This window comes from Simochromis diagramma, unplaced genomic scaffold (genome assembly GCF_900408965.1).
Source record: "Simochromis diagramma unplaced genomic scaffold, fSimDia1.1 OVJJ01000603.1, whole genome shotgun sequence".
Lineage (NCBI taxonomy): Eukaryota > Metazoa > Chordata > Actinopteri > Cichliformes > Cichlidae > Simochromis > Simochromis diagramma.
The window spans coordinates 18,585,420-18,601,164 of NW_024387414.1; the positions used below are offsets into that span (position 1 = coordinate 18,585,420).

Genomic DNA, 15,745 nt, shown 5'->3' on the forward strand with positions numbered 1-15,745 from the left:
TCTTTGTACGGCGATACCAAACCGTACATATGAAAAAGCGCCGCTTCTGGTTTGAAGTGATTACTACATCTCTTATATTTTTTTCTATATTTTATGTTCAGAATCAGAAAAGGGTTTATTGCCAGATGTTGAGCAGATTTACAACGTTAGGAAATTGCTGCGGTACTCAATGCGAAACATACTATAACACAAACACTTAAATAAAAAACAAAAAATAAATAAAAATAAGAAAAGTGCTAAGCCCCCATTAAGTAAAGGTTACATAACATCCCTTTAGCTTCTTTGGCCTGCATTTGTTTTGTTTTTCTCTTTCTAACCCCCCTTTAAGCTTGTATCCGTATTAATCTAGAAGTTCCTTTTCATTCATTTTCTACATGAGCTGTATCTAAACATATCATCCCACAGTTCTAAAATGTAATTGCGAAAAAATATTTATTTACTTTTATTTACTTTACCCATATTTATATATTTATTATAATAATAATAAGAGTTACAGGCGAGGAAAGAGTGTAAATTTCAAGAAAAATGAAGTAGAAAAATAACTTTGGAAACGAAAATAGAAAAGAGTACCTTGATACAATAAAATAAACAGCAGAGTTTTGGTAAAAGCACAAAAAATTCCCAAAAAGTAAACTATGGTGTTGACGAGCATTGTCCAATGACTATACAAATGATTATGATAAAGTTTGAACCTACAACAAATGTGTTTTTGATGCAAAGGCATAAGTGGAAATACTGAAACTTTGGGATTGGTTTAGCTAAAGATTTTCTTCAGTTTAGTAAAAACCCATGTCTAAGATTTGACCTAAGACAAGTGTCCCAAAAAAGGGTTAACAAGCACACTGTGGGTGATCTATCAGTATGTGCTTCACAGGGTTTATCAACAGGCTACGGAAGAGGATTAGGGCCACTGGAAAAAAAAAAGAATTCTGACTTTAATCTCAGAATTCTGAGATTAAAGTCAGAATTCTTTTTTTCCCCCAGTGGCCCTAATCCTCTTCCGTACTGGACACATCACTGTCACTGAAGCTGGAAGCCTGCAGGTGCCCACCTCAAAATTCTGAGATTAAAATCAGAATTCTGAGAAAAAATTCAGAATTCTGAGAAAAAAGTCAGAATTCTGACTTTAATCTCAGAATTCTGAGAAAAAAGTCAGAATTCTTTTCTTTTTTTTTCCCCAGTGGCCCTAATCCTCTTCCGTAATAAACCTGCTAAGGAACTTTGGAAATGAAATAAAATCTTTTTGAAAAAAAAATGTCTGCAGTATTTACCGGGACAAAGAAAGTGTTATCTAAGCGCAGATAAAATGGGTAAAACACATGTTATGTCACCGGAGTCCCTTACATGCACAATGACAGCGCACACTTGACAACCTTGGCTTGCGCCATGGTCTCGTGATCATCAGTTGGGCGACCTGATTGGTCACTGCTGAGAAAGTGACAGTTTCTTTGGTTACTGCCCCGACGGTCAAACAACACACGGTGGCATTGGTTCGTTTCACATGTCTGCTGATACCGGTTTAGGGTGTCTAATGCTTTCGTAACATATAATTGCTCAGCACTGGAATTGTGTTTCTTTTAACTTTTTTTTCCTGCGGTGTTATCAGGGGCTTTTCGAGCCTAATCAAACAGCACACATAGCTATAGCCATCTTTACGTCCATAGCTAAGGTTTAAGAGAAGCTAAGGTTAGCTAGTCGCTCAGTCGCACTGACGTTACAATGGGAGAGGAAAATAAAGAAAATCTCACTAACGCGAATAGTGAAGCTGGTAACTCCAGTGTTGAGCAAAATTGCGAAACAGTAGACGATGGCGTAAAATGTTACACGTTAGAAGACGTAAGAGTACATAATATGAGCAACGACACATGGCTTATCATCCACGATAAAGTATATGACATTTCAAGTTTCCTTGAAGAGGTAAGAAAGACTTTCTGTTGACTAGTAGCTCATGCTTTGTCATTAACGTAGTCGTTATTAATTCTTCTTCGTGAACCCCTTGGTTTTGCCATTTGTCTGGGCTTCCTGGAAGTGCAGGATGAGCGTGATCCTTATCGTTACGTGTTGACGTGTAAGCTCTGCAAATTGTCTTCGGCTAATTTTCTGCTAACGACCCAATCCTAAACTCAAAACCGCCAGTATAAATAATCTACAATTACGACTGGCCTACTTTAAAGAACCTTCTTGTTGTTTTATCATTTCTTCTGCAAGGGTGTCCAAATGTTGTAGGATAGATTAGCTAAGTTTGGTTAACAAGTAGTAGCTAGCCCTGTCCGATGATAGTTCTTCAGACGATTTGGGCTGAATGTTTATAGCTTTATAAACACAGCTGATAAAAATGTGATTTATAAATCAGTGGGCTGGTTGTGATAAAATCCTTTATCTGGCTAAAATGTGTAAAAACTCTGGAAGTTAAAAGTTGCATGTTGTGTAAAAAACAAACAAACAAACAAAAAAACCTTTTTGCTTAAGCAACAAAATTAGCTCCTAGAGTGGTACGTCTTTGAACAGTACTGTGCAAACGTCTATAGCCACCCCTCAATCTTTGTATTTTGATAGTAAAATGGGGAGTAGGTGCAGGTTTGTAAATTACGGAAAATAGAGTTTAAATAGTTGTAACAATCTTGAAAACCAAAATTTGGTATGACCAAATTTTGTTCTAATATGTTCTTGTAATTTCTGTAAGTAATGTTGAGTTGAGGTCTGGGAATGCCAGCTAATGGCTGAGAATGTCCCAGGGTGCGTCTTTTCCAACCATGTATGCATTCCAACACTGGAAGACTATAATATTAGTGCATTTCACTGTTTTGTCTGTGGTTTCAGCTGTAATACTGTCATTATTCATAACTTAAACAAGTATACTAAAACAGTTGTGCATGTCAGGTGCTTCAGAGTAACCAGGTCAACCACTTTTGATTTTAGCATCCAGGAGGTGAGGAGGTTTTACTGGAGCAGGCGGGTGCAGATGCCACAGAGAGCTTCGAGGATGTGGGTCACTCCTCGGATGCCAGGGAGATGCTCCAGCAGTATTACATTGGGGAGCTTCACGAGGTAAGGAGGAAAGACTGCCTGTCTGCCTGTAGTGTTTCTTTCACACGTCTAAACCAATCTTTCAATTACTGAAGTTAAATGTCTTTATTATTATGTCTTCATTATTATTGTTGCTTAAACCCTTCCAAATCAAACAGAGTAACTAAATAATGTCACAAGATTGAGTCATTTGCACCTAAGTTGTTTGGAGTCACCTCCAGATGGTGTCGTGTATAAGATGACGTAAAAGTGGGTGGAAACTGATTTGTTACCAAGTCTATCACATGAGCAGTAGCTCTCTATTTAAGTTCCTATATCACATTCAGTCTGATGTTCACATTTTCTGTTTCCTGTGAGGCAGTAATTTGGTTTTGAGCAATTTGAGCATAAAGAAATACTGAAATTAGAGAGATCACAGCATAAATATAAAAAGCATCAGAAAAATACAATAAAAATACTATCCAATTAAACATTAGTGACAATATTTTATGTTATGCTTGTTGGAAATTTAGTGTAGCTTATCAGCCACTCTATTATACACCCAACAGTTTCACAATATTTATAATATACTTTAAAACATGGTTAAATTTACTAATTTACCATAATTATACCATTAGATGATAGATTTTCTGTTCATACTGTTGTTTATCCATTGTGCTTCCACTGAGTGCTAATGAATCTCCAGCAGTTTCAGTTAGACAAATCCAGTGTTTTCACATATAAAGTCTCTTTAGACTTCAAATGTGAAAGCTATTTGTAAAATCAATCTTTATGGGTCTTTTACAAAACAGTTTGTGTGAGCTGCTCATTTTAACGCCACAAGAAAATGGCTGTAGAAAAAAAAAGACTGGTCTGCCTTGCAAAAATAAAAATAGGAAGATGTCCAGTTCATGTGATTAATTGTTTAATTTGGACTGCTGCAAATTAATCAAGCTTATCTCCAGATGAACATTCCAGTGCAACAGGAAGTTGCAGAGTTTGAAGAAAGTTTCCTGCTGTCTTCCTGTTCAGATGACTTTTGCTTAGGTTCCCACATAATTAAAATCGCTGAGCTGGTTTCTTTGTCTTTTAATAGAAAATGGCAGCACACCACACAAACCGTATTCAAATTATCACGTTTAATTGGTGGATTCCACTTGCAACAAATCAATGAATGTTTGAGGGATAATTAGCCTTCTGGTTCTTTCACCAGTCCCACTTGATGGTTACATAAATTTCAGTATTTATTTATTTAATTCTACTCAGCATCACAAAACGATCATATGATTTCTTTTGTTTTCCTTCATAGGATGACAGAAAAAAGGACACTGCAAAGGTAAATTGGCTGTTCCATGCACCATGAAACGATACTGTATTTGGACTTTTCCACATTGTTCCACAACTTGTGTTTCTCTTTTTTCAATTTTGTGCTGTAGAAAGCAGAAGTCGCAAAGTCTGAGGAGAGCAGGTTAGTCATTCTGATGAATGTGTCTCAGGCTCTCTTTGTACTGTTTCAGAGGGGCGAGTGCAATGACACCTTATATCTGTATAAATGTAAATGTTTTCAAATTAACGTTTGTGTAATATTTTTTTTTCAGCAGCTCCTGGGCCATTTGGTTGTTACCTGCTGTTGCTGTTGTTGTTATTGGCATCGTGTATCGCTACTTCATTTTTGAGCAGAGATCCTCTTGAGTGGCGATGTCATGTTTTCATCCTCGTCTTTTCATCTCGGAGGCCTTGAAATGTTTGACCAAAACCTCCTCACCCTGGACACGCGCGGTAGTGTCAACGTCCTCAGCAGCAAGAAGAGTGGAGGGGGTAGTTTGATTAAGTGTTTTTGTCCTTGTCCGTCTACTTGGTGCACCAAATAGATAGTTGGGCAGAGACTTTATGAAATTGTCAGCCTTTGCTTTCTTCACTGTGCCAGTTGTTATAAATGTCACGTGTTGTCTTTACCCTAAACTGTCATATGCACGTACTGCAGTTTGAATCTTCATTACGCCAGCTATAGGTAGGCTGAAGGAGAGGTTATGCAGGGCGATGATGAAGCGAGGTCCACAGTTAACAGCCTCCAGCCTTTTTTTTTTTTTTTCTTTCTTTCTTTTTTTTCTTCTTTTTTTATTGGATAATAACTTGCATAACCTCCAGTGCATTTTCTTGGGTTTAATAAAGTCAGAATAGCCAGTTAGCTCTCAATAAAAGTGTTTATTTTATTCACTCTTTTATGCACAGTTCAGCTGTTAGGCAATGCTTGATTGCTTTTATCACTCGGTTGCAAACTCATAATCTTTCCACTTTTATGAATGCATTTTCAAGTCTCTGTGTTGGATCCTTCTTGAAAATCGCAGTTAATTATATTGCATCATTGATTTGTTTTTGGAGTTGTCCCTTTCTGCCAATGTTCTCTTTTCAGGAATTTATACATGTTCAAATGACCTATTCATTTAAATGTAGAGAGAAATACAATGCAACTTATTACCCAGGTATAATAGATGACAGAATACCCTTGAAAGAAAGTTCATTTCTATTTCAAGTTGTTAATGTTCCCTCTGCTATGCCGTTTGTTATTTAACCAGTGCTTTTTCACAGCTTTTGTTCATTGTAACGCATCTGAACTTTAAGTTTTGGGTGAATGGCACAAGCAGCTGATTCAGCAGAGTTTAAAATCTGGTCTGTGTTTCTTGTGTAGCAGCTTTGGCTATAATCAGTGGGTTTGGCATTTGACCTATAGATGGGTATCTTTCAGTCTACATTTAGTTGTCTTTCCCTGTTTAATGATTATTTGTGGCCTATATTTGTTATTGATTTGATTTATTAAACCTTTGTCTAGGTTGCTAATTTGGTCTTGTTAAATATGTTTTGGTAAGCTTTCAAATTCTTTATTTAAATTTATTTCATGGTAATTAAAAAGTTTTTTCCAAATAGAGACAAATTGATGTCAGCTGTCATTTCAAAGGTTCTGAATGAACTTGCTGCTATTTTTACATGCGAGTACAAAACTGCAGATGTCAAAAATAAGTTTGTTGATTATAAAAGATAAGATGAATACATGTCATTGTTATACATTTTACCTGCCATTTCCTTTCTTTGAAACTATCAATAAAATGGGCCTTGACGTGCAATTCGCCAGTCACTACTTCCTGAAAATAATTAAATGTATATCAGGGTTTATGTATATAGGTTTTCTGTTTCCTTTTTTTCTTTTAATTTGTGTGATTTGTGACTTTCCCTCCTGCCTGCCGTCTCTATATTCAACATCCTTTGTCCAGTGTATCCACCCGCTCTTCTTTGCACGTGCCCAAACCATCTCGACTATAACTGTCTCCCTACCACTCTGATGTACTCATCTTGTCCATCCTGGTCACTCCCAGTGAACATCTTGACATCTTCAGCTCAGCCTCCTGTCATTTTGTCAGTGCCACCATCTCCAAACTATGCATCGTAGCAGGTCACGCCTCTTTAGGTAGTCAAACTCGTCGACCTTCACTACCACTACTTCTTGCTTCACTGCATGTATTCTGTCTCGTTTCAACCGTCTTTCATTCCTCATCTCTCGAGTGCACACTGCCACCTTTCCAGGCTCTCTTCCACCTGCTCCCTACTCTTTGTAAAGATTACAGTGTTGTTTATGAACATCAAAGGCCACAGAGACTCCTGCCTGACCTCAACTGTCAGTCTGCAAACAAGAAGGGGCTGAGAACAGATCCCTGATGCACTCACACTCTCATCTTACTCCTACTGCAAAAATCACCATGGTTAAAGCACATATATATAAAACTGACTTAACTAAATCTAAAATAAAAACTAAAACTAGTTGGAAAATAACATTTAAACTATATATATACATGCGCACACACACACACACACAGCCTTAGTTTTAGGTTTTGCTACTTTGGTAAATAAGAAATTTTATTTAACTGCCCTTATGTAACCTTGGATGTCTACAAGACGTAGTCAATTGCTTTCAAAAAGTTCTGTTTTTATTGTAATACTTGTACTGATTTTCCTAAATTCTGCTAGAAAAATTTTCCCTCCATATAATATTTATTAATGAAGACTGAAATGAAGAATGAAACAAAACAAAAACAAAACATTTTCAAAAACTAGAGCAAACACACTCTGGAAACTGGTTGAAACTAAGCTGAATTAAAAGCAAAAAGTCTAAACGAAATTTAAAAAAAGGCCAAATAGAGAAAAATGAAAGAAAGAACCCCAAAACAAGCTAGTAAAACATGTTATCATCACAGTAAAGGCTCTAAAACGTCACAACTTTTAGGTCCTGATTTAATATACAAAATACTAGAAAATTAATTCCTTTGCTGATTGCTATTTCCTCGACATATGTTTCAGTGTCACATTAGGGCCACTAGTAAATCCTGCTCGATAATAAATTAGCTTTTGCTCTTGATACATTGGAGTGTGGTGAAAGAAAAGCCATTTCAGTCAATGGGCACTGTGTGGATGAGGCATGCTTTCTGATGAAGGGTTTGAAGCAATTTGATTCTTGGAAAGTTCCACTCTTCACATGGCCAAAATGGGTTCTTTCAAGCCAAAAGCTGGACCTCAGTTATTGTTGAGTGCTAGGAGGATGCTCGGAACATGGAAACAGCCCAAAAACAAGAAGTCAGGCAACATGCAGTACAGACACATACTTCTGTTTCAACTGGCACCTTAAATGGTAGCCTCTGAGAAGGCGTTATCATTAAATAAGGCAGCTTTACTGAATGCAGCTTTGTATGCTATGTGTTTACCACAGTTATATTAGCAAATCGTTCCTCATACCTCCGACTAGTGCTGTTTAAATAATGATAATTGGTAAACATTTACAATTATAACTGCTATTAAACGACAGCAGCAGCTCTTTCATAGGTTCAAATTAAGACCAAACATCACAACTACCTTGGAAAGATGCCATTAAAACCCTTATAATCTAACACTGTAGCCCAGTGTGGTGATAAGCAACAGATTTATAACATGAAGTCATTTAATTTTTTTATATAGAGGTGAGAGAAAATGTTATAGTATCTCTTAGAAATGTAATCATGGCCCCATTGTGATTTAATTTAAAATTCCAGGCGGGTACTTTTATTTGATTTTCTCATGCCTAGCAGTTTATAGTGTAACTACTATATATAGTGTAGCTACTTTTTGCCGGAAGCGTGAAAGGTGGAAAAGAGCAGGAAGGGTGATTGAAATGAAAGATGTTTTTTCTCTGTCTACAATCTCCACAAGAGCCCTCACAGTTTAGAGTACACGCCACATGAAGCATAAATCCGTGCCTGTTGATTTATCCTTTTTAATCAGGTTTTCACTCAGGTGGGACTTTAAAGAACCAGATTCCTTAATTAAATAAATGTATGGCTTGTTTCAAGAAACCAAAATGCTGTTGTAGTTTATTTAAAAAGGACTCCAATACTACGTGAATAGTGCATGTAACACTGGTATTGGGCTTCATGAAACTTAAAATTAGTAGGACAGAAACATTAAATCCTGAAACAGAAAAGAAATCCAACGGTAAAAAATTATACCAATTCCTTTTGTGCAACATTATAGACATATTGATCTCTCTCTATATAAATATAGATACATTTTTTTGCCATGTTATACTTAGTAGAAACACAAGATGGCAGTACCATGTCAAGATGATAATATGCCAAGTCTTGGATTAAGCATTTGCCATAAACAGTGAAACTATACACCATTCAGCTCCAACTTTACAACCAGTTACATTAAAAATGAAGACCAGCAATTATTCTGTGCCTGTGAAATGTTCTGCCAAGAAATATGTGGACATTTCTTTGACATGTATCACACACCTAAAAATGATGTGTGTGGTACTGGTCCAGACCAGCAAACCCATCATGCCAACCATACTCTCTTCCAGCAGTGGCCTCCATCCAGATGTGGTGCCCCATGCACCTGTCCCAAGGGGGATCCAAGGTGTTCTAAACCTCACCATCTTCCATTTGAGCATACATGGGATGCAGTGGAGCAAACCCAGTCCATGTCGGCATCCTCCAGCAACTTATAATACCCGATAGATTAGCTGTCAATGTCTCAATACCAGATGAGGGTATCCCCAGAGGTCACAAGTCTATTTCTCCGCTACTCAGAGCCATTTTGACAGCACACTAGAGACCTACATAATATTAAACATGCAGTTTAATATTGTGGGTACAGCATTACAAAGTATATATTAAAATCATTAATCTCTCTAGTTCTCTCATTTTCATAAACACAGTTCTGTAGCATACATCTCCAAATGTTTATGGGCAAAGAAACACAATAACGGTGTGATAGAGGGTGTTTGAACATGTAATACCCTTAAAGACTTTAAAATGTTAATAGTTTAAAGTAAAATGTAAAAATATTCTGCTTACAAAACTGCAGTGAGGCTAATGTAGATGAACAACAGATTAAAATATTTTTATAATAGGGAGCTTTTGACAGTATTGTCTCAAGCACTGTACTTCCAAAGCCATAGAAGCAATGCATTGGACTTTATTGGGATCCGTGTTCTGTCTAGCTAGATATTAGATATTTTATTACCTTTTCAGCAAAGACCAGTGAAGCCACTTCTTGTTGTGGCAGGAATTATGACCAGAGAGAATGATAAGCTCTTATAAGATGACATATGGTGTCTGTATGAATATACTGCGTGTGAATCCCTAAGACAATCATCATTCCCCAAACCAAATCACCTGTCATTTCTGGCAGCAGTAAGGCTTAAGAAGAACTGAGGCTTCTAATGCACAACACTTCAGTGTCTTAAGAGACCAGCTTGGCAAACACCTCAGATGCTACGAAAATCACTTCTGGGTAATGCGGGAATACACCTGATCTCTGACAGGGTTTGAGTTAGCTGAAAGGGTCACATATTCATAGAAAACGTTTTTAGTGTGACTTAACAAAGAAGGACATTAAAATATTGTTCTTGTGCACAGAGGGATGAGTGACAAAAACATGCAGAGAACCAATGTCAGAAAGAATTTAAAAATTTTAAAACTTGTCTAGGTTCATCAAAAACATTCAACTCTAGCTGAAGAAGAACTTAATTCGTTTGTAAAGGACACCTGCTGATGAAATCACTAAATTCACCCAGGCCTGAGTTTATGTATTATGCAGCAATATGAGATGGTAGTGAGACTCCATCATGTATGTTTTAGATTTAGTGGTGCTGTAAAAAAGACACCGAGCAGGATTCGGTGAAGTTGAAGACGTTAAGATTTCCCTTAGGAGAGACCAAAATCGACAACATTAAAAATGTGTATATCAGAAGGACAGCTCAGGTGGAGCCGTATGGAGACAAAGTCTGAGATGCTGAGATGGTTTCACATGACATGAGATTCATCAGGTCATGTTGGGTTTTTTTCTAACATCATTCTTTGCAAAACTACTTATGGGACCACTTGCAGCTGCCTCACAGTTTGCTCCCCTCATTATGCATGTATCGAGCTGTTGTTTCATTTTTGTGCCCTTTGTCATGAGCAATACTGGGCATAATATCAGTCGAACTTGTATCCATCTATTATGCATAAGCCAAAGGATCATTTTCTGCTTATTTTATTTTATTATTTTTTTAAAGCTCCGGATCTACAGCTCAACCTGTTATCTAACATGACACTGGTAGGTAGCAATTAACATAATCCATCTCATATTATTCAAAAATTTGCCCAGAAGTATAAAACAGAGTGAAAATATTACCAAAATAGAATGACGTATCATTTTTTTGTGCATAGACTAACTTGCTGAGTTCTTCTCTGGGTGAAAAGAATGTTTATCTAATGACCACAAACAAGAATTTTCATTTTGAGCTTGTTAATCATCCAGGTTTGCCATACTGCTTTAATATTACCACTTCAAACAAAGAATTCCCACTGAAATAATAGACTAGGCTATACATAATCATCATTAATTTGTTTTAACCCTCCAAACTAAAATAAATTTTAAAAAAAAATGCATAATTTATATCAAACAAACCAAACTTGTATCTTCATTAGTTAGTCCTCTTACTGAGGAAAGCTAGGTATCCATGCATCCATCCAGCCATCCTCTTCCGTTGATCCTTTTTTTTTTTGGGGGGGGGGGGGGGGGGGGGGGGGGGTGCGCTGGAGCCTATCCCAGCTGTCACAGGGCAGAGAGAGTGAGACAGCTAGCGAGTGCAAAATGCTACTCTACTTCAATAAGTTGAAACAAAAACATTAACAGGTAAAACATTGACAGCATATAGTACAGTTTAGCATTTATTATATACCACAGCATAGAGAAGCAGAGAGATGTTAACTGGAAGCTAACAATGCTGACTGTATGTAGAGCATCAGACCACACATAGCTAGAAAAAAAATATATGCTAAAGGATCAGCAAACATTTTTCACTATAACTTTATTTCAGTTCTGCAATGATACATCTGTAAATATCAAACTCAAACTGAAGACTTGAAAAGAAACAACTCACAGGCATCATGCTTTATTTCATAAATTATCCATATATCAATACATAAATTCTTTTATAATCAGGAATTTTTCAATCACAAACAATATACATACAAAAGGTTAATATTACGTTATTCTGATTTTTTCATTTTATTTTTTAACTTCAATTTTGTGACACTTTTGATCCTCCGTTTGTCCTTGCATAAACTTCAATGATGTAACTCAAGCAGAAAACCTAAAGGCTAAAATTAACTGCATAAAACGTTACGGAATTTCTGAATTCTAATCTCGATTCATTGTAAATGTACATAAACCGATAACATGACAAAAACTTTAGTGCAGATAGTGTGAGGAAGATCTTAGACTTAATATCTCAAAGTAAACAACCACAGCTTCAGAACTTATCCAAGTTATCTCTTCCCAGCACAAATGTGGTGACCTTTCTACAGTATAGATGCTTAATTACTTTCCTCCTTGCACCCACTGAAAAGCTGTGACTTAAAGGTTAGTTTCTCCAAGCTGTTATATGCCAAGGTATTTGATGCACAGTTTAAATTGAAGAAGAGGTAGATGGTTTCAGTCCTTCAGTGTGCTTATTATCAGATACTGATGTTCAGAAACGTTTCATATAGAAAGAATTTAAAACGAACTAATTCGCTAATCGTGACCTGTGCAACAGGTTTAAACAGGCTGACACTGAAAGACTGATTATATCACTGTATGTAATGTCAATTTTTGGGAGCACAGAGAACTTTGTTGGTTGGTTATAAAACAAATAAAAGGTGGTTTTAAAGACACTGTCTCTAATTGTAAATTAAATCTCTGCAGCAGTGTGAATAAGTAAAAGAAAAAATCCAAAGCCGTTCTAAATTCATGCTCCAATCAACTGAACACTGATTCTGAAGTTTGATAAAAAATAAAAATATATTACAATCAAGATATCGCAAATTTGGATTTAATCTGCAGAGAGGAAATTTTAAATGTTTGCTATCATAACCAAATCATTTGTACTGTGACCCTTTTAAAGCTTAGTTCTCACCCTCATTACCTTGTATGGAACTATGTCAGAACATGGCTTCAGTTGTCTAGCTCAGTCAGACAATGCAACACAGTACAGAGGTTCCTGGCCATGTTTGTTACCATGCCGGTGGTGCTCTTTAGGTCTTAAGCCACAGACAGCAAGGTGCAGGTAGATGACACACTGGAGGAACGCCCATGGACACTGTTGTTGTTATCCAGAATTCCTGATGCAAACTGCATCTTTGATGTGGTGCAACACCCAAAGGTGCTGGCCAATTCAGGGCAGAGGGCCAGAGCTAGTTTCTGAAGGACTAGACAGAATTTCTTGCGAAAGTTTCGGTTTATCCAGAAATAGAAGATGCAGTTGAGGAAACCATTGGAAGTTGGTAGCCAGACCACTACAAACTCAATCCACTCTGGTATACTGCTACCTGTGACTGCTGTAAGGCAGAAAACAATGAGTGTTAAGGCAAGTATCAACAAAGTGAAAACAACGTACCTAGCAAAAGACAGCAGCTACTTTGACCTGCTCCCTTTTTACAGTAAGTAGCTCTGTACGTTTTCTTTGTCTAATTTTCATGCCAGAGGCCCTTCATGGGGTGACACAAATTCCTAAAAGTGTTAGTATAATTAGTGTTAGTATAACTGCAAAAGGAACCTCCTGAGACGGAGCTGGGGATATTTCACTTGGCATTATGAGAGAAACTAAAAAAGTCTGCTTTGGAGGTGCTTGCCTTACCCCTGAAAGCAATGATATAACCCATCAAACTAACATTTGTAGTCTTGACCTGAAAATACAAAGTTCACAGATCAGGTGGAAACTGCAGTGAAACCAGCATTTAGACAGCAGCACACTTTAAAGATTAAGCTAAACCGTCGGCTTCGTTTCACAGGATATTCATCCAATATCAGATCATTTACAGCACTCTTTGGAAAAAGGTCTTCACTTCTAAAAATATTCAGCTGTGACTTTTCAGTCGTGACTACTCCAAGACACCACATGGCTGGGGTAAATGAGAAAAGTCAAAAAAGGTTTGAGTCACATAACTGACCCCAAATCAGCTTTTTATTTACAATAATAATAATAATAATAATAATAATAATAATAACAACAAAAAATATTTTTTAAAGGGAAATGGACCTATCAATAGCCATCTAATACAATTTTTAATAAACACATTCAAATACTTACACCAAGACAAACAAGTACCTGTGAAGTTTACCTCTTCCAGTTAAGCTTATATAATCAAAAACTATCTAAACCTAAAAAAGCAAAGCTTGCTACAAAATAAGCCAGTTATACGAGTAGTTCTCAGATATTTTGTCCCAGTAAATGCCACAATTATAGACATAAACCGACTATATTACATGGGATATATTCATATATGAAATGAGGATGGTAGAAGAAAATCATCCACCATCCTCACACACTCACTTTACGTATCTAGTGAGGTTTTGCTTACCATTGTAGATCATTGCTGCCATGCAGGGAGTCCAGCAGATGTAGTAGGCTCCCATCACAGGCACAAGCACTCTGGAAGGCACATTGAGCCTACTGCGCCGCGCGCTGTCATATTTGCGCAGTTTTAACCTCTGTCTCTTGGCTGCACACCAGACTTTTAGGTTTGCAAATGTCATGATGATGGAGCAAGGGAAAAATATTACACATGTCAAGCTTAGGGAGTATCCAATATTTGTAGAGTAAGATGGGTTGCAGACCAGTGATGCGGTGGAAAAATGAACTTGGATGATGCCATCTGGTAATGATATCGGCGAGAGTAAAATGGGAGGAAAGCACCAGGCGAAGGCAATCAGAAACAGCGTCCTTTTCCTTGTCAGCAGAGATGAGTACTGAAGCGGGTAAAACACCGCAATGTACCTCTCCAGGCTTATCATGGCCAGTGTGTACATGCAGGTGGAGTAGACGGTGGCATTGCAAAAGGCCACAACGTGACAAAAACCATCTGGACCTTCAGTGTAATCCTTTAGCAGACTCACCCAAAGATTCAAGGGCATGACCAGCAGTCCGAACGCAGAGTCTGCTGCAGTGAGCGAGAGGAGAAAGTACCGAGAGTTTCTCGACCAGCCGGACACTGAGGAAGTAATAGCCAGGAGAACTGCAATGTTTCCCAACGTGACCACGACGCCCAAAACGATTATTATGCTTATTTTGACGGAGCGGTGGGAGAGCTCCTGCTGTCTCTGAGAGTCAAACTCTGACATGTTGAAGTCGTCCGAAGTCGAGAGGTTAAGGGCTGTATACATTGCTCTACACGGTGATACAAGTGGAAACAAATCATAAGTAAACCACAGACACGCAAAAGAAAAGAAAGAAAGTTGACGAAATTTTCTAAAGAAATCAAAAATATGAGCAAAATATGTGGCCGTTCGCTGCTAGGCTAACACTACAATCAGCAGCACACCTGAGGCAATTAGCGCTGGGTGGTAAATGCATTTACTGCAGCCATGCTTCAGCTCAGAAGCAGGCTAATCACGGTTAACTTTTCAGTATTTTATGAACTAAGTGGATGTTTTTATTATTATTATCATCTAATTTTTATATTAATCATAGGTGGTTTAGCTGAAATGATTGTTTCTTCAACATGATCAGGTATTGCCCACATCATTGCTATACCCTGTAACTTAAAGGGATCTAAAATGGAATTCTTACTAGTGTTAGTATAAATCTAAATATTCAGGACCATAAAGGGAAAGATTCCTTTATCAGCCCAAAACCATCTAACCTTTCCATTTCTATTATATTCTATTTTAGTGAGCTAATTTTCCTAACATCTATTAATATGTGTGCACATATTGAGTGTTATGTGCAGAGATATTTCTCCTACACATTAGGGCAAACTACCAGGAAACCACTTAGCACAGCAGGTCAAAAAACACATTTCCTGTTCTATGTCCTAATCCTATAATCTAATATAATCTAATATAATATAATGTAATATAATATAAAGCAACTATTGTCCTGAATTGGCACTATATGTGAATCAAACTGAAAAGACCTGAATTAACATGACAGCAAAACTGTACTACAAAATAGCCTGTAAAACAGGTATGCATGTTTCCACCACCATTACTATTTAAATTGTCCCCGTTTGTTGTACACTAAGGTGGAAGAAAGTAAAAATATCACTTCTGACTCTATTCACAGCCTATTCCGTCAACTTGTTCCGTCTAGCTTCCAGGCCACCCCATCTTGACAGGTTTCATCACCTGAAATAACAATGAGTCAGACAACAATTCATCACTACCAGAAAGGTCCCACAGAAGA

At 37.3% G+C, this 15,745-nt stretch overlaps 2 protein-coding genes across 3 annotated transcripts; one reads left to right on the forward strand and one right to left on the reverse strand.

Annotated features, from left to right (window-relative positions):
- Positions 1–1,446: 1,446 nt before the first annotated feature.
- LOC120721428 (cytochrome b5) lies at positions 1,447–6,128 on the forward strand. Of its 2 annotated transcripts, none has more exons than XM_040011758.1 (5): positions 1,447–1,917; positions 2,920–3,048; positions 4,316–4,342; positions 4,443–4,474; positions 4,608–6,128. In XM_040011758.1, the coding sequence occupies exons 1-5, from the start codon at positions 1,720–1,722 to the stop codon at positions 4,696–4,698; spliced, it is 477 nt and encodes a 158-aa protein (XP_039867692.1). In that variant the 5' UTR covers positions 1,447–1,719; the 3' UTR covers positions 4,699–6,128. The 2 variants fall into 2 exon arrangements, with proteins under 2 accessions (XP_039867692.1, XP_039867691.1); XM_040011757.1 differs by having other exon boundaries at positions 1,448–1,917; positions 4,605–6,128.
- A 5,459-nt stretch (positions 6,129–11,587) lies between these two features.
- Positions 11,588–14,917, reverse strand: zgc:162592 (uncharacterized protein LOC561993 homolog). The gene is made up of 2 exons (XM_040012041.1): positions 13,923–14,917; positions 11,588–12,899 (listed from the first exon to the last, which is right to left on the reverse strand). Exons 1-2 carry the CDS (start codon positions 14,722–14,724, stop codon positions 12,604–12,606), a joined length of 1,098 nt encoding a protein of 365 aa, XP_039867975.1. The 5' UTR covers positions 14,725–14,917; the 3' UTR covers positions 11,588–12,603.
- Between the last annotated feature and the right edge of the window lie 828 nt (positions 14,918–15,745).

Bases quoted from the DNA above. Each gene is read 5' to 3' on its own strand.
- LOC120721428 (XM_040011757.1), top strand. From the start codon at position 1,720: ATGGGAGAGGAAAATAAAGAAAATCTCACTAACGCGAATAGTGAAGCT. The intron at 1,918-2,919 runs GTAAGAAAGACT...TTTTGATTTTAG, and splicing joins TTTCAAGTTTCCTTGAAGAG to CATCCAGGAGGTGAGGAGGT. The intron at 4,475-4,604 runs GTTAGTCATTCT...TTTTTTTTTCAG, and splicing joins GCAAAGTCTGAGGAGAGCAG to CAGCTCCTGGGCCATTTGGT.
- zgc:162592 (XM_040012041.1), bottom strand. From the start codon at position 14,724: ATGTATACAGCCCTTAACCTCTCGACTTCGGACGACTTCAACATGTCA. The intron at 12,900-13,922 runs GTAAGCAAAACC...TCTGCCTTACAG, and splicing joins GGCAGCAATGATCTACAATG to CAGTCACAGGTAGCAGTATA.